Raw genomic sequence first — 22,376 nt, forward strand, 5'->3', positions numbered from 1 at the left:
AGTTTTAATAGCCTAAGATTTAACCTGGATTATAAGCAATTACAATATATTGATTATTATGCTTAGGTTCAAAGGCTAAGAGCTGAACTAAATTTGCACTGTTTTTCTTAGGAACATAAAGTTACGAGGAGTGTAACAATATCCTCCCTGATCCTCAGGGAAACAGAATGCTATCATTTTTTTAAGTTAATAAGAGATTTAGAATACATTTTAAAAGGTCCAGTTTTAAGTTTTAAAAGAGGTTGATTTTAACAGTAGTGAGAGTACCTCACTCTCTATTTGTAGAGTTCTTAGAACCCATTCCTGAACAATCATCAATCTGACAATTTATAAAGGACAGCATTTCAGGAAAGATAATTTTAGTGCCCCGTTTCCTGCAAAATAATTCTTTTACCTGGGGTTTCAGTTTATGTTTATGTGATTAAACAGATGTATTTAGAGTCTACTTAAAAGATTAAATTCAAGAAATCCATCACAAAAGTATTTAAAAGTTATATATTATTTAAATTAAGGATCTATGTGTTCTCCCTTTTTCTATGTAATAACTGCAAAGTCATTAATTACTAAGATGATACAAGTGGGAAAAAGTCATGGTAGCTGCTATGCTGACTCAGCACTTGTCCCAACTCAGGACAAAGAAAGGTCCAGGCAAAATAAAGCTTTCACAAATTATCCTGTTTTCATGTTCAATTTACAATTAGTAAGACTTGTCCAACTGAAGAGCCATATGACATATAATACAAAAGGTAATCTGCAAACTTGCAAAAAGACATAAAGTAAAATGAATACTTCCACTCTGATTTAAAACTTTGAACTTTCTATACTGAAACTCACAGATTTCCCTTTGGGTAAGTTTCCCTCGCAGGCCTGCTTGGAAAGATCTTGGCGTCCAATCAAGAGACAGACAGCTTCTGGCCAGTCTGAAGCTGGCTGCTCTCGACAGTGATAAATTGCATCTCTGATAGGAAGAGCAATTCCAAAGGGAAGAGTTTCCAAGTCCCTCAAAGTGAAACCTAATGGTGAAAGGAAGTGACAAAATTTTTCATTTAGACCTGCCAACATCCTAGGCATCCCCTGACTTAAATTAACAAACATCCTGACAAATAAGGAAAAAATTCTTTTTACTCATCTTACTACCAGACCAGTGTCTTGACATTGAGGATTAGCATAAAAAGATCTCTTTTGGGCCCCCCGGTGGTGCAAGGGTTAAGCGCAGCGCTATGAAGATGTCCGCAGCCTCTGCAATGTGAGCTCAATCCCCAGCCAGGGAGCTACCCACATGGCGCAGCAGACCTCTCCTGTCTCTCCCGCTGCTCCCCTCCGCAGTGTATTTCAGTCAGTCTGTCTGTTCTGTTCTCCACTCTGTCTCTGGTGAATCCTCTCACCCCTGCACCTCTGGCCTGTACCCCAGTTCTTGTATGCATAAATTAAAAAAAGATCTTTTAAAAACTCCTAAAAAGATAAACAATGCAACAGGAAAAACACAAAGAAAGAGACATTTCCAGATGAAATGGTCAATAAACATAGGAAAAGATGCTCTATGCAACAAGTGATTCAGGAAATGCACATTAAAGCTACTAGAAAAAAATTTATTTTAAATATTTAAAATGTAGGTTTTTTTCTTATATCACTGTTATTTTTGAACAATATATGATTTCTCCCCTCAGATGTAGTCACCACAGTTCTCATACCAATAAAGCATCCATAGTCCATCACCATATTCCCTTGTGCTCACCCCCCACCCTTACTTTTACCCACTCCCCCCACCCCTATACCTCATATCTGTGGTCAGTTTTCAGGGCTTGTCTTTGCCCCTTTGTTTGGTTTTTCTATATGCCACATATAAGTGAAATCATTAGGTATTTACCTTTTCCCTGATTTATTTCACTTAGCAGCTCCATCCATGTTGCCACAAATGGCATGAGTTTATGTTTTTTAATAGAATAGTATACACCACATATTCTTGATCTATTCGTTTGTTTTGGGGCATTTAGGTTGTTATATTTTGGCTATTATAATCAGTGCTGCAATAAACACAGGGCTGCAGGTTTCCTTTAGAATTAGTAAGTTTTCACATTCTTTGGGTAGATTCCCAGGAGTGGAATGGCTGGACTGTATAACAGATACATTTCTTAAAAACCACTAGAAAATTTAATGTCACACTTACCTGACAAATATTCAAGTTAATCAATACCAAGTGTCTGCAACTCTGGAGAGTAACAATAATTCTCATGCAGAGCTGGTGATCATATAAACTGGTACAAAAACATTTGGCATGGATAGGTCTATCCCTATCATCCATCAATAATGATTCAGGAATTGTGTATATGACCACAAGTATTAAAATACTCATTAGCAACAATGTTTCATTATGTATACAAAAACAGGAAGGGGAGGAAACAGACCAATTGCTCCATTAGAAGAATGAGTAAGTGGTGATACATTTAAACAATGGATATTATAACAGAGATAAATGGTCTTATGTTACATTGACATAAACAAATCTTTAAAAAATAGTATTGAGTGAAAAAAGAAGATCCAAGAAAACATTTATATATAAGTTCAAAAATACAACACTAAGAAATATTAAAGATGCTAAAACTACCATGAAAAACAAGCACAAGTAACAAAATTTGTACAGGATAGTGGTTACCTATAGTGGTAGGGTGTGTTGGAGAAGAGTATATAGGGGTTAAAGGCTTTTCCTCCGCTGGCAATGTTCTAACAGTGTAGTATAACTATTTCTAACAGTGGATGACCAGTACATCAGTATTCACTTCGCTGTTATTTTCTCAACACATGCATTTTTTTTGTATGCATACCCTTTTTCAGATGCTCAGGTTAAATAAAAACTATTTTTCCTGTAAGGATCTTGTAAGTTTTACATTATACATTATTTATATACATTGATTGTTAACACAGAAAGTTGACTGAGGTAAAAACATTTCCTTGTATGAGAGAATAAACGTATATTAATTATTTAATATACAAATGGGTAGAACTGATTCAATGATTCTCAGCACATGTATTCTATCTGTAATATCATATGGCAATTACTGTAATTGGCAAAGAGACATACAATAAAGAACAGTAAAAACCTATATCAGGGCCTCCCCGGTGGCGCAGCGGTTGAGCGCTGGGTTGCAAAGCTGCCCGCAGCCTCTGAAGTGCCGGTTTGATCCCCGGCTGCTCCCCGGCCACCGGAGGAGGGTCCCACATGGCGCAGACCTCTCCTGCCGCCCGCTGCTCCCCTCAGCAGTGTACTCCGGTCCTTCTGCCTGCTCTGCTCCCCGCTCTGGCTCTGGTGAATTCTCTCATCCTCCCGCGCTTCTGACTGTACCCAGTGCTTGTATGAATGTATGTATAAATCAATCAATCAATAAATAAATCTTTAAAAAAAAAAAAAAAAAAAAAACCTATATCATTTAGAACACTCTTTAAATACAAATTCAGAAACATCCTTAATGTTCATTAAAGTATTACTTTCTAGCATACTAGTTTATAATATCCTTATTTTTTTATATTGTTATAACATCATTTTTAACTTTGCTCTTTTAAGTAATTTTTGGAAAAAAAAAATTCTTTAAAAATTTGTTCAAGTTAAAACCCAGGAGAATGAACTGTGAGAATAGAAAACTCTTCCTCTCTTTCCCTCTTCCAAGCTGATCCTTCATTTTGGTACCTAAAATACCTGGCCTGTATCATTCAAAAGCATACTCTAAAACACTTACACAATTATATTTGTATTCTGCCAGAAATACTGAATTCTGATACAATGGTCAAATTTAAATGTGTAGAGAGTGAGTTCTCCAGAGGCTAGTCTAGATAGCTACAGCCATGGCCGGTTTAAGATGATTGGCAAATAAAGATTCTTTACCCACCAACAGATAAAAAGTTGGTGTCCCAGTTATTACTTATGAAACTTGTAGATTGTCAGGGAAAGGAAGTATGGTCTGAATGGAACACAATTATGAACCTCTGGGACCCTCTCTTAGAGCCAGAGCCTCTCTTTTTTTTTTTTAAAAGATTTATTTATTTATACAAGCACTGGGTACAGTCAGAAGCGTGGGAGGGTGAGAGAATTCACTAGAGCCAGAGCAGGGAGCAGAACAGGCAGAAGGACCAAAGTACACTGCTGAGGGGAGCAGCAGGTGGTAGAAGAGGTCTGCGAGCCATGTGGGACCCGCCCCCGGAGGCCAGGGATCAAAACCCTTGGCACTGCAGAGGCTGCGGGCAGCTTCGCAACCCAGCACTCAACCGCTGCGCCACAGAGGCCCAAGAGTCCCTCTTTTGTCATGCTTCACAATTCTAGTTCACTTTGAGGATGCAGGTTCTAGTTAGGAAAGAGGTATTCAGGGAAAGCAAGGGTTTCTCACTGGTATTTCAAAGACAAATAAAAAGTCACAAAGGTTACCTTACCTACATTAGTCATCCACACAACTAGTCTTTCAGCTAGACTAGTAACTGATGTAGAATGCCTGAAACTAAACCTGTAAGAGAACAAAACAGTTATAAAACAGAACAATATAACACAACAAATAGTTTCATATTTTTTAATATAAAAGCACAAGTGAATAAAAGTCACCTGTTTTCTTCTTGTTCTGCTTGCAATTTTTGTGGGGCTAAAAGACAAAAAAAATTAAACTTTATTTTGATAGTTATACTGGCAAAAAAAATCTTATAACATGTAAAAATTGCACAGAAATAAATCATTAGCAATTCCTAAGCAGTAATCTGGTAGGCTAGAAAGCATAATAATTTCTTTAAGGCTAAAGTAGTCCCTGTTAGGTACAGAAAATAGTTTGTTAAATTCTATGAAAATCAACGGTGGACTATAAACTAGAAAAGTGCAATGCTGGACCATCACCTATAAAACAAGACAAAGGACATGGCCGCTAAAGCAAACAAAATTTTTTAGAAAATTTTTTAATCTCAACTCTTACAGCCAATCAACATTTTAAAAAATCTGTTTTGAAAAACCTAACATTACACTGACTTACCTGTAGTTATTCTGGATAAATACGGTGATGATTCATCAGAAACAGAACTCTCATCACCAAGTATGTAAAGTGCAATACTCTGCATGAGGAGAACATTGAGATTTTTAAACAACTGATGTTTAAGTATATATACAACAGATACCTGAATAAGAACATACAATGTTGGCCAGATTTCTTTTTTTTTTTTTAATTCTTTTTTTTTTTTTAAGATTTATTTATTTATTTATTTATTTATTTATTTATTTATATACCAGCACTGGGTACAGTCAGAAGCACGGGAGGGTGAGAGAATTCACCAGAGCCAGAGAGGAGAGCAGAACAGGCAGACTAACGAAGTACACTGCTGAGGGGAGCAGCGGGCGGCAGGAGAGGTCTGCGCGCCATGTGGGACCCTCCTCCGGTGGCCAGGGAGCAGCCGGGGATCGAACCGGTGCTGCAGAGGCTGCAGGCAGCTTCGCAACCCAGTGCTCAAAGCTGCGCCACCAGGGAGGCCCCAGATTTCTTTTTTCTCATCAAAGTTAAAAGGACCGGGTTTCATTATGTATCACTTCACTTAAAAGTCAAAATTTTCCAAGAACCTATAGATGAAGTTAAGGACTTATTATATAGAAAAATGCATTCATTTTAGGTGTAGAACTTCAAGTTTTGATAAACATTATATAATGATATAAACATTATTACTATAATAATACAGGATATTTTCATCATACCATAGAGATCCCTAGTGTCCTTTATAGTCAATCCACTTCTCTTAATACCCAGCACCAGAAACTCATTTGATTTCTTTCCCTACAGATTTACCTATTTTACAATATCATATAAATGAAATCGAAGAATATATAGTCTTATGTATCCTAATTTAGTTCAGCATAACTTTGAGACGCATCCAGATTATTACATGCATCGGTAGTATATTATTTTTTACTGCTGAGTAGTATTCGATTACAAAGGTACAAATTTTGTTTACTCAAACAGAATTTGGCTTGTTCATAGGTTTGCAGCAACTGTGAGTGACATTGCTATAAACATTCATATACAAGTCTTGTGTAAGAATGTATTTTCATTCTCTTTGGTAAATACCAAGGAGTAGGACTGTGTTGTCTTATGATAACTATAAAATCTAACTTTATAAGAACTTTTTCATCAAAATACTGTGCTATTTAAAAAAAAAAAATACTGTGCTATTTTTGCAGTTATAAGCTAATTATAAGAGTTTTAGTTGCTCACCAAAACTCTGACTTTTATCTATTCAAGCAGGTATCTAACAGTAACTCAATGTGACTTTAAATAGTTTATACACTATTATCTTCATTTACAAACAATACAAAAAATATATAAACCAATTTATTTGACTAAGGATCATCTGCTCAAGAGAGGTAATTTTTTTCAGGGTTTATTCAAAAATAAATAAAGGCAATTATTGAAAAAAGAAGATCTTGCTAAGAAACATTCATTTTTTTTTAATTTTTTTTAAAGAAGTATGTATTATTTATTTGTTTATACATGTACTGGGTACAGTCAGAAGCGCGGGAGGGTGAGAGAATTCACCAGAGCCAGAGCGGGGAGCAGAGCAGGCAGAAGGACCGAAGTACACTGCTGAGGGGAGCAGCGGGCGGCAGGAGAGGTCTGCGCCATGTGGGACCCTCCTCCGGTGGCTGGGGAGCAGCCGGGGATCGAACCGGCGCCGCAGAGGCCGCGGGCAGCTTCACAACCCAGTGCTCAACCGCTGCGCCACCGGGGAGGCCCGAAACATTCATTTTAAAACTGTGAATTGCCTCAATCCATTTTGAAAATAGGCAGGATTAACTATCAAGATAAAACATCTTTATTTACTACATCTCTCTATGTCCTCACCCTAAATCTTCAGGAGTGAAGCAAAGACAGATAAGACAAAGAAAAAATACATTAAACTCTATAAAGAGTTCAAAATACTTAGCACATAATACAAACACAACACAATGTATTTTTATCTCAGTTTTTTATACTGTCATTTACATTATTCAAAAATACCACAGTAAAAAGAAAAAAAGATAGTCTTCTTCTAAGTGAGGAAATGTACATAAAGTTGCCTGAAGATAAAAAGCCACTAATAAATGTTAGATTATTTCCTTCCCTACCCATCTCTCATTTTAGACAGAAGAGAGACAGTACCCTCTTACATATACATATACTTACTATATGACCATCATCCCACCTCTGGGTATCTACTCTAAAGAAATAAAAACATATTCACACAAAAACTTGGACATGAATGTTTACAGCAGCTGGAGTCATAACTGGAACCAAGCCAAACATCTTCAAAGGGTGAGTGGATGAAGCAATGTGCTATTGCCATCCATGGGACTAGCACACAGCAGTGAAATATAACAAACTAATGATACAGGCAACAATTTGGATGAATCTCAAAAGCATGAGAGAATTTTGTAGGAGGTAAAACTGTTCTGTATCCTAATTAGGGTGGTGATTATATGAACTTATAAGTTTACCAGAACTCACAGAAGTGTACACAAAGTGAAAAAAGGTTAATTTTCTGTATAATTTTTTTAAATTACATTGTAAAAAAAAATATAAACAAATGAAGCAACACTCTGGATACTTACCAAGACTACAAGTCTGCTTCTTTCACAGATTCCAGGGAGGTAAGGATAGGGTGGCATTTCTTCACCCTTCAGACACGAACTCACCCATTGATAAATACTTGGTGGTTCAGAAGTAAAAAATGATGGGTGCTGCATAAATCCTGTTTGACCTTAAAATTAGATAAATATTCACACTAAAAGAAAAGTGATCAACAGCACCTGTCATTTAGAAACAGAATAACATTTTTCCACATGCTCTAAAATGCCTCATGCCACAGTAAGTAACTGACTATATTATAAGATGTAGAATTTAAATGACCATTATTCTAACCCATCCTGGGTAAAAATTTAGCAGATTCTTATGCTCAAGGTATATAAAGAATCTAACCAAAATTTTTGCCTAATCCTGAAAGTGAAAAAGCAAGAGACACCCAGGATCTCGCTTTGTTCTAATAATTGGGACCCAATCTTAAGTCCCTTTAGCTCAGACCTGGGATATTCTATTTGTGATGTCCAATATGGCAACCACTAGTGAGCACGTGAAATGCAATTAGTACAACCAAGGAATTCAATTTTTAATACTAGTGAAATGAAATAACATATTGTTAGGAGCTACTGAATAGCATGGGTCCAGGACTAAGTATTCTTGGCAGTTAGAAATGGGTACTATTTTTCCACACACTTAATAAGTTATGATACTATTGAGAACAGTGACACCTGAAGATCATTGGTGTCTCTCAAGGAAAGAATTTCATGAAAAACACCAAAATAAGTCAGCAACAAAATTAGGAAGTAATAGGACAGTACACTGCAAGAGGCAGTGGGCAGTCTCAGAAAGTGGGAGAGCTGCCCTGACTGAGGAGTAGAGCAGTAGTGTTTTTAAGGTTCTTTCTTTCTGGGTAAAGAGGAGTTCCTCTTAATTATGCACACCTTGCTCTCATCACACCTCCCGATTTCCAGACTAATTGAAACTACCCCTCCTTCCCTCTTTTCGAGTCTAGGGGAAACAGTAGTTTTAAAAGACTCTTCCCAGGCCTCCTGTACCTGCCAGACCTTATCTAGTCCTGGAAACAAAGTGATAGCCTAGCTGGACTGGAGGACTGCAGAAACACAGCTCTGCTCCTTTGGAGGAGTATATGAAAGCCCTTTCCTATCCCTACTACCCCTTCTAGTCAGAAATCAAACACTACAAACTAAAATCTGCCAGGTGGAAAGACAATGCCTCTGACTTAGAATCTGTTGACCTTAAAAAGACATCAGACAACAAAACAATAGAAACAAAACAAAAGAAGAGAAGGGCAGAAAGAGTATCCTCACAGACAAAGCTACCTGTATCTCTCCAATAATCCTGCACTCTTACTTAAACCTACCCTCACAGTTCTGCCAGAGAAGGAAACAGTGGGAGAAAGTAAAGCATCATGGTTTTTGTAGTTTGTGTACATGTGAAAAGTGTCTCATTTAAATAGAGTTCTAAATATTAACAAAACCAACTGCAAGAAATAAATTTAACCACTATTCACTGAGAAAGATACAAGCAAAAGTCACTACAATGTAAAATTCTTAAATGGCATACTTACCTTGATCAATTGTACATACTTGTCCAGTAGTTCTGACAAGTGTTGGGTAATCTCTATAGTAATGATCTACATAAGGTTCCAATTTTAAGTCCCTAAAACAGTAAAGAACACATAAAAATAAATAATGATGAAAGTATAGCATTTCTTTCCCACAATTAGAATGATTTATCAGTTTAACTTTTCAGTTTAAAAAAAGATAACAACGAGGTAACAACGAGGGCCTCCCCGGTGGCGCAGCAGTTGAGCGCTGGGTTGCGAAGCTGCCCGTAGCCTCTGCAGTGCCGGTTCGATCCCCGGCCACCAGCAAGGGTCCCACATGGCTCGCAGACCTCTCCTGCCACCTGCTGCTCCCCTTAGCAGTGTACTTCGGTCCGTCTGCCTGCTCTGCTCCCTACTCTGGCTCTGGTGAATTCTCTCACCCTCCCGCACTTCTGACTGTGCCCAGTGCTTGTATAAATAAATAAATAAATCTTTAAAAAAAAAAAAAAAGATAGCAATGAAAACAGTAAGATAAAAAATAATCAAACCTAGTCTTTATTTTATTTCTGAATTTTAAAGTGCACAATATGACAAATGCAACCCAAAATACTTTTGCCAAATTTAGTAGAGGTAAAACTAGAGTAAAGACCCTGTACCTAGTTTCTCCTATTACTTATAGCTGTGTAATATTCTGCAAGTCATCTCTATGAATCTCAGTATTTGTTTCTAGAAAATGGGGAAACACCAGTTTACTCACTCTGAAGTTTTGCAGATTAAATAAGATAATATACGTAGGAAAAGATACCTCTTATAAAATGCAAAACATTATGCAAATGTTACTTATTTCAGAGAATCATGACTAGGGTTTGGAAAATTTTTTATTACAAAAAAAATTCATGGCCTTCCCCGGTGGCGCAGTGGTTGAGCGCTGGGTTGCGAAGCTGCCTGCAGCCTCTGCAGCGCCAGTTCAATCCCCGGCCACTGGATGAGGGTACCACATGGTGCGCAGACCTCTCCTGCCGCCCGCTGCTCCCCTCAGCAGTGTACTTCGGTCCTTCTGCCTGTTCTGTTCCCCGCTCTGGCTCTGGTGAATTCTCTCGCCCTCCCGTGCTTCTGACTGTACCCAGTGCTTGTATGAATAAATAAATAAATCTTTAAAAAAAAAAAAAATTCATGACAGCAATAATTTGTAATAAGAGAAACTGATGAGGGCCTCCCTGGTGGCGCAGGTGGTTGGGCACAGCGCTGTGACACTATTTGCAGCCTCTGCAGCACCAGTTCAATGCCCGCTAGCCTAGGAGCAACCCACATGGCGAGCAGACCTCTCCTGTCTCACCCACTGCTCCCCTCACCAGTGTATTTCGTCAGTCTGCCTGTTCTGTTCCCCGCTCTGTCTCTGGTGAATCCTCTCACCCTCCTGTGCAACTGGCCTATATCATGGTTCTTATATAAAAAAATAAATCTTTTTAAAAAAAAGAGAGAGAGAAACTGATGAGCAATTAAAATTGTCATGTCTTACAAAATGTCAGAATCTCAAGGAAAATCACAGAAATTAGAAAATGTACTGTAATCTTAATTTGGAGGTAGACATTTCAATTCAAATTTAAGTTTCTCTATCACTGAGTCACAAAGGTACTAATACCTAAATATGATCTTTAGAACTGAGTGCCAAACACAAAGTGCTAAAAATGCTGCTACAACGTATTAACCGAACAACCTTATTGTGGATCAAAAGAACCAGTTACAATTTATAGCAAAATACTACAGCTAGTAAATACTACTCGTGTTCTCAGAAACAAACATAGGCAACTTTCCTTACCATTGAACTATGGATCATAAAACCAACCTATGTGATAATTTATATATGTAAATTATGATTTTATTAACCATATGAACTATTTGAATACAGGTATTATTCCAAAACAGCAAGTGTTATAGAATTTCCACCACAATGCAGCCATCCATCTTATCAAAATGAATAGGATAAACAGATTACCCCCACTGTTTAACACACTAAGACTAATCTTAGAACAAAGACCGGAAATCTCAGTCCAGCCCATAAGGTCCTTACTTAGCCAATATCTTCAAATAATTCTGTGGTTTACAGGAATTATAAACCATAGAGTTTCTAGAGTTTAGAAAACTCTAGTTTTCTAAAGAGGTAGATTTCAGAAATTCACTTACAAGATCACTATAACATTCATAGCTATGATAGTCACCTACAGACCTCTAGGCAGCTGCTAATCTACAAGCAATATTTACCTTGCCAACTGAACAAGAAGGCCAACAAGTGAACGAATTCCTTCGCCCATTAGGGTATTCAACTTAAACTCCTCATAGACAAGGTGAAGCACAAAAAAGATGGCAGGTATATGAGTGAAGAGAAGTGTAGAAGAATCCAGACTGAGATTCTGTGAAAAATCCTCATCTTTCACATGTGAAACTTCCAGAGGGCTCAAACATAAAGATCGATTCAAAAGATGAGATTCAACATTCTGGTGATAGTCTGAATTTAGTAAATATTCCCAGTCCTGAGAAGAATAAAGAAGGATAATAATTTTTAAAAGAAGCCTCCCTGTAATGTCATCATTTAAAAATATATATATAAATCAATTCAAGTTTCATTTTCACTGTAAGTTGACCTACAAATATGAAAAAAATTCATAATGCTGAAATATCAAGACCAACATCAACAATTTCCAGATGCCAATGATAAACATTAAGATAAGTCATCTTTAAAACTATTGGAAAAATTTTAGTTATACCGTTTTAGGGAAGAGACTTTGGGTGAAGACTCCAACTAAGATAAAAACTGAGAGAGAAAGTTAAAAGGTTATCTCAGGTGATGCCCTATGGAGAGAAGGAAAGAATGGAAGCCAAATGTAGGCAGACACGTTTACTGACATCTCCACTGATTTGTGTTTTGAAAAAGGTCTAGTTATACCCAGTTTGCATATATATCTATGTTTATAAGATGCTGGGGCTAGTAATGTAACCTAATTATTAACTGAATTTTATATTCAGATTGACTATACTACATTTAACAAATATTGAGTCTGGATCCAATTTGTGATTTATTGCTGAAAGAATATAATCTATGCTATTTTCAGATCTTGAAATTTACTGGTATTTTTGCAAAGCTTAATACAATGTGTTATTTTAACTTTAAAACTCTTGGAACAGATACAAAACTAACCATCAAAGTAGCAAAGCAATAAATTGGACAACCAAAATAAAAAATTCTTTTCATCTAAATAGGGAGAAAATATTTCCAAAACACGTATTTGCCAAAGAACTCATATCCAAAATACATAAAAAATGTCTATGACTCAATAAATATTTTTTAAGTCTAATTAAAAGGAGGTGGAAAGACTTGAAGAGAATCTTCACAAAAATATATAAGTAGGTAATGAAAAAGTATTTAATATCATTAGTCATGAGGGGAAGGCAAATTAAAACCATTAAGAGAAACTAGATCAAAATGAAAAAGACTGACGACAGCAAATACTGGCCAAGATATAAACAAGAGAAACTCTATTTACTATTACTGGTAAGAGAACAACATAGCACAATCGGTTTGGGAACCAGCAATGATCCAACAATTTCATTGCTTAGTTGTTACCCAAGAGAATTGAAAATGTATGTCCACTAAGACTTACTACTGAAAGTTAATAGCAACTTTATTCATAGTAGACAAATAATGGAAATAGGCTAAATGTTTTATCAGCAGAAGACTAAAAAAACAAATTATAGTATATGTACCACTCAGTAGTACTAAAAAGGCAGAAACTACTGATATCTATATTAACATAGATGAATCTCAAAAACAATATGCTGAAAAAACCTTCCTTATATATAAAGATTACATACTATATCTATTATTCACTATATAAAAGCTCTAGAATAGGCAGAAATAACATATGGTAATAGAATTCAAATCAGTGGTTGCTTCAAGAAGAGAGGAAGGGAATGATTAAAAATGACACAAAGGAACTTTATAGAAAGGTGGAACAGTTTTGTTTCTTAAGAGGGGTGTCAGTTACATGAGTATTAATTTGTAAAAATTGATCAAACTGTATACTTAGGCTATGAACATTTCATTTGTGTAAATTATACCTCAATTTTTAAAAAATGGAGACTACTTAAGAAGATACATATGTAGTCTGATACATTTAGAACCTAAACTGGAGAAATACTGCATTAAAAGGTAAATGCTGTCACTTTAGATGATTAATTGGCAATAAAATATCTAAAAACCCAAGCATAAATCATGCAGCATGTGTATGTTTAATAACTTTCAAATAATCATTAAAAATAAAAGTAAATAACCACAGAAAATAACAGATGCTACTCTTCAAAATAACTTATTCACATTAAAATAAAGCTAAAGGTAAATGGGGGGGGGCTGCAATTGTATGGGGAATATAAAAATAAAATTTATTATTTAAAAATAAATAAATAATAAAATAATAAAATGTTTACATATTTTCTTGCAAGAGAAAAAATTGTTAATATAGTCACAATTTAAACACTATCTAGACATAACATTCATTGTAACCAAATGATTTTTACCACTTGTGGTTTTGCTCAAACATCTTATTTTTTTCTTTAAATAAATAAAATTTGAGGAAAAAAAAATAAAGCTAAAGGTGTCAGAAATATATACACAAATCAATAGGAATACCAACAAAATGGAAGACTAGTACTAATATACATAAATTAACTTATACTAACAAGAAATAATTCTTACATCATCAGATCCTGTCTCCGAAGGCCTTGCTTTCTTCGGTGCAATCACTGGAGAAAGCGACCCTTCAAAGTCAAACTGGAAGATAATGCCAAAAGACAAAACAAAAATCACATGAATTTACCATTGTCAAGTGATCAACTTAAAAGGTTCAAAAATCAGTTTCACCAATTATGGAAAGTCATCAAAGCTCATTCTTTTCATCTAGAAAAACATAGCACAATAACTATCTCCTAGGGTTGTTGTAAAGATTAAATGAAATCATGTATAAAAAGCATCCAGTACAGTGCCTGGCTCACAGATAGTGCAAAAGCAGTTTCCTCCCTTATTTCTGTAATGAAAAAGGTCATGACTCTTTTAGAACAAGGACCTTTTAGCCAGATTCAAAATCTGCCAAGTCTCAAAGGATCAACCCAATGTTAGCAATGCATTAGAAATAAGTAGGCATTTAAAGTCCATCTAGAGTGGGCAGTCTAACAATTCTATGGCAGAGACAGGCGCAAGTAGGTACTTTTGACTTAGTAATCCCAAGTTTAATTCTTGGGAAATGACTAGCAATGTAAGAGAATGTATGCAAATTACTCATAAGGAAAAAACATTCAATTATAGCTAGTGGATAGTTATGATAAAATTACATGATAGCCTATTACAAGATAAAATAAGGGTGGTTTTTTTGAAAAATTTTAATGATGTGAAAATTTTTCATTTATTTCATAATTATCAAAATGTAATACCAAAAAACATTCAGAGTGGTTATCTCAGTAATATTTTCTCCTTAATTCCTACATTTTCCAAGACACGGTAGTCCTAGGAATGATATACAAAGCCAAGTGGAAACCACCAATACCAAAGATACCACCCAGCTAATTTTGTAAAAAAAAAACTATTATGGGCCTGTAAGAACATTTCTGGGAAGTGAGGTGAGGGATCCAATATTATATCATTAACAAAGTAGATAGCTTGGTTAAAGCATTTTAAATCTGCCTCAAGCCAAACCTTCTTCCTCACAGATTAAGCAATATGTATATGAAAACCAAGTCTGGCTTCAAGAATAATACTAAGGGCCTCCCCTGATGGCACAGTGATTGAGCACTGGGTTGCGAGGCTGCCCACAGCCTAAGCAGCGCCAGTTCGATCCCCGGCCACTGGCAAAGGGCCCACAAAAAAAAAAAAAAAAAAAAAGAATAATACTAAGCCATGGATCAGAAGACACAGTCTAGGCCTGTTTTGAACATATCTCTAGTCTGTGATCACTGATTCAGTTTCTTCATCAATAAAACCAAAATTATTACTACGAATCCTATCATAACTTGCAGTCATTTTAGAAAGATGAAATGAGAAACAGTCAAGTGTGTTTTACCATGTTATAAAAACTCTACTGTAATTACTAATAAAATTTTGTTATTAAATATTAAATTTATAATATGTATACAATAAGCTTTAGTATCATTCCATTTTGTTGAACAAGGTATGCCTATTAATAAACTGACCTGTTATATACCTAGAATGATGTATTATGAATCATGCAAACATCACATTGATAACAACAGGATAATTCAAGAATAAAAACAAGTTTATGTACTTACATTTCGGGTCCACGCTAACCGGTCTGTGTTATAACCCATCATGTTCATGAGACAAGTAACAAATAAATTCCACTCTGAGTGATAACTGGGTCCTCCGGGAGCACTGTGGACACTGTACCACTTGACAAGCATCTGAACAGCTATCTCTTTTGGCAGGATAAACTTAATTGCTTGCAAACATGTTTGCACTATTAAAGGTAAAGATTGATTTCAGTGTACTTCGTATACATGCATTTCTCTTCCCCTTTAAAAATAATATTTTTTAACTACCACCATGTAAAGGTCAATTACTGTGAAAAGAAAACTGGCATTTAAGAGCCTAGGGGATGCAAACATTGCCTAGTCAATCATTCGCCATTTAAACCAACCACTGAATTCAACAGGTCTTACAAGAGGTCTCAGGCAGTTTTACAATCATTAACTTTGGAGCAGAAATTCTGTGACCAAATAGCACAGTTTACCTGAGACAGAACTGATTTATAAGTACTGTCAAGCAATTTATTAACAGTTCCCAATTTCACTCTCAAAAATGTCCCCATTTGGACAGAAATTAAAGGTCAGTCTATTAAAAGCACACAATTTCTACATGAATAAATTCATATGAAACATTGCTTAAATATGTCAGTAAATATCTAACATTCAATATATGCATCATCAAATTACAAAGCTTAACTAGCATTAAAGGATGTTTCAAATGAATGAACATACCTATTAATCAAAGCTTTCTAACTTTTAATCATTTCTGATAGCATTTAGTTTCTAAAATGTTTTCTTAGATTGCACCAGCATTCTTACATTTTTTGGCAAATTCTTTGATTTCTAAAGCTTTCTTTACTATTCAATGTTCAGATATATTCTCACCCAGTATTTTCCAAATAGCATTTCAATACTAATTCAAGGAGACACCAATCTTATTAAAATATTTTATATTTTGACTAAAATATTAAGTTTTATTCAGTTAAACCAATGCCATTAATTTCTCAATTTACCTGAAATTAAGAGATATCTTTTGAATTAAAAACCATCAAATTACCAAAAACTACTTTGGTTGCTTAGACTTCCTGTTACTCAATTTGTTGATGCATGCCATAAATTGTAATATATTGTAAAGATAAAATAAATCACAGAGAAACAGAACTATCACATCCTTCACATGTACCCATAGCCTTACAACATACATGGAATGGACATTATACAGTGCCCCTCAGTTCTTTATAGCTTTTCTGCAAGTAAAATACCCATGGTTTCAAAAATAACAAAATTTTAAAGCCCTAATTTTTAGTGTAAAATTATTAATATAAAAAAAAGTCAGCAACTACTCCAGATCTGGTAAACCAAACTGAAACTACAAACAAGTGAGGTCTGATTTTCAACCATACCTAATTCAGAGGTGGCAATTTCAGGAATAGTGATCCTAACCATGGAGCCATTACTCAGTTCCTAGTGAAAAGAACAGAAACAAAAAGAACAAGTATAGAATTTATGCATTAAAGTCTTTGAATGTCTTAAAAATAGCTGATGCTTTACAAGACTTTACCTATCAAAGCAAAATTCAATAAAATATGTGGAAAACAAGTAATATTTTCAAAAAGAACTGAGTACTTCAAAATTTCAGAAACTATGAATGTGCTTATCTGTAAAACCAAAATTCTCATTTTAATAGTGTAATTTTTATAGACACTAAAATTCACCATCACCAAAGGAAACTTAAAAAGACAAAAATGCTGTTAATATAAAATTCAACTGATTAAAGAAGCTTTGTTTTCAATCACTTTTAATATAAAAACCTTTAAAAAGTGGGCCCCCCCTGGTGGCGCAGGCGGTTGAGTGCAGCATTGTAAAGCTGTCCACAGCCTCTGCATGCCCGTTTGATCCCGGCCGGCTGGCAAAGGTCTCATATGGCAGGGTAGACCTCTCCTGTCTCGCCCGCTGCTCCCCTCAGCAGTTTATTTCGTCAGTCTGCCTGTTCTGTTCCCTACTCTGTCTCTGGTGAATTCTCTCACCCTCCCACGTATCTGGCCTGTACCCTGGTTCTTGTATAAAATAAATAAATCTTTAAAGAAAAAAAAAAAAACTTTAAAAAGTTAGACAGAGGGCCCTCCCTGGTGGCACAAGGGGTTAAGATGCAACCTATGAAGCTGTGTGCAGCCACTGCAGCATGAGTTCGATTCCCTGGCCGGTCAGGGAGGTGACCCACATGGCGCAGCAGACCCCTCCTAACTCACCCGCTGCTCCCCTCAGCAGTGTATTTCAGTCTGTCTGCCTGTTCTCTTTCCCCACTCTGTCTCTGGTGAATCCTCTCACCTCCCTGCATCTCTGGGCTGTACCCCAGTTCTTGTATGCATAAATAAATAAATCTTTTAAAAAAATTTTTTAAAAAAGTTAAGCAGAATTATAAAGTAAAATAGTGCAAAAACAACACAAAGAGATTTCAAAAATTATGGAAAATGCTTTCATTTTTCAGACAAAATCTTGCATTCTGACAAATCTGAAATGACATTACTTCTTGGAAAGTTACCTAATCTTTTAAAAATAAATATACTTACTAAGGTAACTCTGTTATGGACAGGATCTCTTATAGAATGAATGTAAGTTCCAAGCTGTTGGAAAGTACATTCTTCATTATAGAGTGAGTCATGAAGTTTTGAAGAATCCCTTAGTTCAGGAACTGGGGATAACAGAACCACCTGTAAAAAGTCAGAAATACAACACATATGAAGAATTTTTTTAGAAATTAATTATTTCTTTTTTAGGTATGGCCTAATAGTTCTATAGAATGATTTAAAAATCTTTCTGTTGTTCCAAAAACAACAGAAAAATTAGGTAAAACTGCAAAGCCTCTGATGCACTGGACTGCTGTGGAGACAACTTGCACCTGAGGGGCAAGATCTGTGAGAGAAAGACGGGATTCACAGGGAAACAGTCCACAATTCTCTGGGCATTTGCAATATTTGATTGTGGGTAGGGGTAGAGGGAATATAGAAACTGAGAGTATATAAGGACAACCATCTAAGAGGAAAATCAGGACGCAACAACACTTTTGGCATCTCTTAAAACTAGAGACATAAACTGTAATTTGAAGCAGCCAAGGCTGGCAAAATGTAAGAATTAGAGGTCAACAGAAGGCAAGGAAAAAAGGGCAGTACTTAGTGGTATTTCTCTATGGGCAAATGTGTATCTTAAAAATAAAAGCACATTTACTTGTTCAAATGTACATATATAAAGATTTTAAATGACCTCAATTCCTAAATCCAGTCATGACAGACCAACCCTTTTTATATTCTTATAATTCAATTTATAGGACATTTTACATTATAGAAGAAATTCTTCCAAATCACACAGAACTCTTACACTACTCCTCTAACTCTCCTTTTGAAAGTAATTGCCAATGTCTGGACTTACAGGGAAAACTTTGTGAACTTAAGGGAGCAGAAAAACCCCCTCCTGGGATTTTGCCAGTCAGCACCTAAAGCCCCCCAGGGGTAATATGTGTCCCTCCCCCACCCAGGCTCCACAAGATTCCTGGAGCTCACTCACCCACTGTAACCACCAAAGCTTTGTCTGTAAAACTTACTGGGAGTAGTGGGCAACCTTCACAGCTCCAACCAGGGCTTGCTTTCAGTCAGCTTTCACAGAACTGCTCCTCCCCAGCCTGGGCTCTGCAGGCTCTGAGCAGTCTGCCTGCTACTAAAACTGCAAACACCCTCAGTACCTGCTTCTTTCAGTAGAGGTCCAAACCCACAGCTCCCCAGTCACTCTAGTCATGCCTGAGCCTCAGGGGAAACACACTGTTTGCAAAGCTTCCTGAGATCAGAGTTCGGCTGCTACTGAGGGATGAACTGCAGCCTGAGGCTTTGGGGAAAACTCAGTCTTGAGCTGACAGTGATTGAATACCCTTCTCAGCTCAAGCAGCTACAGCACCCAGGACACTTGTGCCCTATGCACTAAACAGTATCCACCTCCTCACATCCCACCTCCCCTAGAAACTTATCTGTATCAAATGAATCAAAACAAAACCCTAGGAAAAAATCCGAAAGCAACAGAACTAAGTAAACTGCTGGAAAAAGGCTTCAAAGCTACAGTCTTAATGATGCTTACTGAAATTAGGAGGACAATGGATGAACAAAATGAAAACTACAAGGACAGAAAAAATATGTAAAAGTTCCAAAGAGAAGTCACCAAGCTAAAAAATAAAATACATATAAAATAAAAAATACAACAGAGGGGGCCTCCCCGGTGGCGCAGCGGTTGAGCGCTGGGTTGCGAAGCTGCCCGCAGCCCCTGCAGCACCGGTTTGATCCCCGGCTGCTCCCCGGCCACCGGAGGAGGGTCCCACATGGCGCGCAGACCTCTCCTGCCGCCCGCTGCTCCCCTCAGCAGTGTACTTCGGTCCTTCTGCCTGCTCTGCTCCCCGCTCTGGCTCTGGTGAATTCTCTCACCCTCCCGTGCTTCTGACTGTACCCAGTGCTTGTATAAATAAAAAAATAAAAAATAAAAAATACAACAGAGGGACTCAACAGTTAACTTGATGAAGCAGAGGACAAAACCAATGATTTGGAAGACTGGATAATGGAAAACATACAAAAGGACCAGCAAAAAGAAGTTTAAAAAATGAAGATAACATAAGAAACTTAAAGGACAATATCAAGAGAAACAACATTCATATCATAGGGGTTCCAGAAGAAAGGAGCAGAATTCGTATTTTAAAAACACAATAGCCAAGAATTTCTCCACACCAGGAAAGGAAACAGACATCCAGATCCAGAGTTCCAAACAAAATAAACCCAGATACAAAACCAAAATACATTATAACTAAAACAGCAAAAATGAAAGAGAGAATCCTAAAAGCACCCAGAAAAAAATCAGATTTAAGAATTTCTTAGCAAAATCTTACAGGTTAGAAAAGAATGGCATGATATATTTAAAGTGCTGAAGGGAAAAGATCTCCAACTGAGAATCTTCTACCCAACTCACACTTAAGAGCAATAAAAAGCTTTACAGACACAAAAGTTAAAGGGATTCACCTCCAACAAAACACTCTTACAAAAATACTAAAAGGACTTCTATAAAATGAAAAGAAACCCCATTTAGAAGCAGCAAAACATCAAATATATAAAACATGGAAGCGGGGAAAGTGAAAATGGGAATTATTGGAATGAACTCAAGATTAACAAGCTTTTAATTTTAAAAAGCTATAAGCTTTTTAGCTTAGCATAGAACATGTATATAAACCTCATAGTAACCTCAGAACAAAAATAATTAGAAGAAATAAAGAAGATGAAAATAGAATCAAAACATTATACAAAAAGTAGTTATCAAATTACAAGAGAATAAGTACAACAAAAGAACAGAGACAAACTCCAAACACAGCCAGAAACCCTACTGAACCATTAATATAAACAAAATTTAAGATAAAGCTAAATATACATAAATGTATGTAAGTATACACACACACACACACACACACACACACACACAAAAAATGTTTTGCACTCTCTTGCCTCCATGTTCCATGCCCATGGCTATGTAATTCTCATATTCCAAATGTCCCATTCTATCCAGTTATATCCTACTTATCCTCAAGATTCAAACCAAGTTCCATGTGACTCTAAGAAATGAGCCTTTGGTTCCATCACATCAACTCATCAGGATGAATCTTCCTATGAGTGAATTTCCAATACTTTTTGTTCCTCATTCATAAGTCTTAAGAATCTACCTAAAATTATAATTTCTTATACAAAGAGTTATACCCGTTTCACCCAAGTAAATTGTGAGATCCCTCATAGAAAAGAATGCATCATTTTCATGACAGTAACACCTTCAAAAAGCATCTTAAATGTCAGGGGAGGTGAATGTACATCTATTGAATCATCTGTGTTTGAAACATAGCTACAAGTAAAAGGTAACCTTCCAGTTCTGTCATTTTTAAAACAAAAAAGATATCCATGGCAAGAACCAAGATGTGATCAAACTTCTTTAAAATACTATTAATTTTTCACAACACCTATTACATTTCTCACCTCATCCAAGGATCCAAGTAGTTTACTAAGAGGCTTAGGAGTACTAACACCATCAAGTGGCGTGCTGGGCCGAGGCATCGTGTTGGACATAGTCAAGGAAGGAGCTGGTAGTCCAGGAATAAAAACTTTTCCTACCTTTAAGCAGTAAAACATGTTTAAAAAAAAAGATTAGTCTTATGTATTATATGCTTAAATAAAATGTTAAAAGCACATAAACAGACATGTTTTTTGAGATTTCAAAGTTTATAGCCACCAGACACACTCAAAAACACAGAGAACTAAAATTTTAATAATGTATCAATTTTCCCCACCCAACTACAAATATCTAAGTATAATTTCTCTTGATCTGTTTTGTTCCCATTACCGAGGACTTTTTTTTACAGGATGAAAGGAGATAATAATATAGCCCAGACATTATACACAATACCACATGCTATGCATTTTTCTACTTTATTGGTGGTAAAAATAGCAAGTTTCCTAAGCTTTCAAATACTATAAGTGGCAATTTTGTTGAGTAAGCCTCTAGGCAGAGAGAAAGAACACCAGTTACTTCTCAGGGGCTAAAAACATGAAGTTGAGTGATATACAAGAAAATAAATCCTTATAGTTTTTTAATGAATATAATCATGCTGTCTACAAATAGTGATGGTATTACTTCTTCTTTCCCAATTTGGATCCCTTTTTCTCTTGTGTGACTGTTCTAGTTAGCACTTTCAAAGCTATATGAAATAGTAGTGATAAAGTGGACATCCTTGTCTTATACCTTATCTTAGAGAAAAAGCTTCCAATTTTTTACCATTGAATATGATGTCAGCTATGAGAATGTCATACATAGTTTTTATTATATTTAGGTATGTTCCATCTACTTTTTTTTAAGTTTTTGTCAAA

The 22,376-nt window shown here is 36.0% G+C and overlaps 1 protein-coding gene across 1 annotated transcript in view; it reads right to left on the minus strand.

Annotated features, from left to right (window-relative positions):
* ANAPC1 (anaphase promoting complex subunit 1) overlaps positions 1–22,376 on the minus strand; it is a gene marked incomplete at both ends in the record, with an annotated part of 69,537 nt that overhangs the window by 28,917 nt on the left and 18,244 nt on the right. Inside the window, 12 exons of the mRNA XM_084235336.1 lie at positions 835–1,013; positions 4,420–4,490; positions 4,586–4,622; positions 5,001–5,079; positions 7,601–7,749; positions 9,157–9,248; positions 11,398–11,666; positions 13,886–13,960; positions 15,469–15,656; positions 16,848–16,908; positions 18,015–18,155; positions 21,489–21,619. Coding sequence (XP_084091462.1) covers positions 835–1,013; positions 4,420–4,490; positions 4,586–4,622; positions 5,001–5,079; positions 7,601–7,749; positions 9,157–9,248; positions 11,398–11,666; positions 13,886–13,960; positions 15,469–15,656; positions 16,848–16,908; positions 18,015–18,155; positions 21,489–21,619 — 1,472 coding nt within the window. The remainder of the gene's footprint in view (positions 1–834; positions 1,014–4,419; positions 4,491–4,585; positions 4,623–5,000; positions 5,080–7,600; positions 7,750–9,156; positions 9,249–11,397; positions 11,667–13,885; positions 13,961–15,468; positions 15,657–16,847; positions 16,909–18,014; positions 18,156–21,488; positions 21,620–22,376) is intronic.

This window comes from Talpa europaea (genome assembly GCF_964194135.1).
Source record: "Talpa europaea genome assembly, chromosome: 6".
NCBI classification, from domain to species: Eukaryota; Metazoa; Chordata; class Mammalia; order Eulipotyphla; family Talpidae; genus Talpa; species Talpa europaea.